General features: G+C 32.1%; 1 protein-coding gene across 3 annotated transcripts in view; it reads right to left on the reverse strand.

Moving 5' to 3' along the window:
- Nucleotides 1-468, reverse strand: part of LOC119587079 (UMP-CMP kinase-like) — a 7,554-nt gene that overhangs the window by 2,632 nt on the left and 4,454 nt on the right. For all 3 annotated transcript variants that reach the window (XM_037935829.1, XM_037935830.1, XM_037935828.1), the window contains exon 3: nt 80-235. In XM_037935829.1, the coding sequence (XP_037791757.1) occupies nt 80-235 (156 nt within the window). The remainder of the gene's footprint in view (nt 1-79; nt 236-468) is intronic.

The raw sequence follows: 468 nt of genomic DNA on the forward strand, positions 1-468 counted from the left end.
GTAGTAAATTTTCATATCTTATTTTTAAACTCAAAAAAAGTCATTACATCACTAGAGGAAGTAGGAACAAAATCTTTACCTTCATGGCACGTTCTAACAAGGAGCAGGTAATTTCGACAGGCACAATTGTGCCATTCTTGATGTGGTTTTCAATTAATTCTCCATACTCACTGCCTGGTTTGGCTCTCTCTTCCCTCAGCAGATCACCAGCAGACAAGTGAATATAACCAAATTTCTGGAAAAAGAGAAAAAAATAACTTGGCTTAGTAAATGGTATCTGATCTCGTTAAGCCTGGGCAATTCAATATTCTGGTTTATAATTTTCTTAAACTTGACACTGATTCATTTAGAAAAAAGAAATGCAGAAAAAAAAAGATTCTTATATATCTACAAGAAATACAAAATAATCATGGTTGCAATATTTTCCATAAACTAGCATTGTACTTTATATGATAGAAAAGGAACTAT

Source organism: Penaeus monodon, chromosome 22 (genome assembly GCF_015228065.2).
Source record: "Penaeus monodon isolate SGIC_2016 chromosome 22, NSTDA_Pmon_1, whole genome shotgun sequence".
Taxonomy (NCBI): Eukaryota; Metazoa; Arthropoda; class Malacostraca; order Decapoda; family Penaeidae; genus Penaeus; species Penaeus monodon.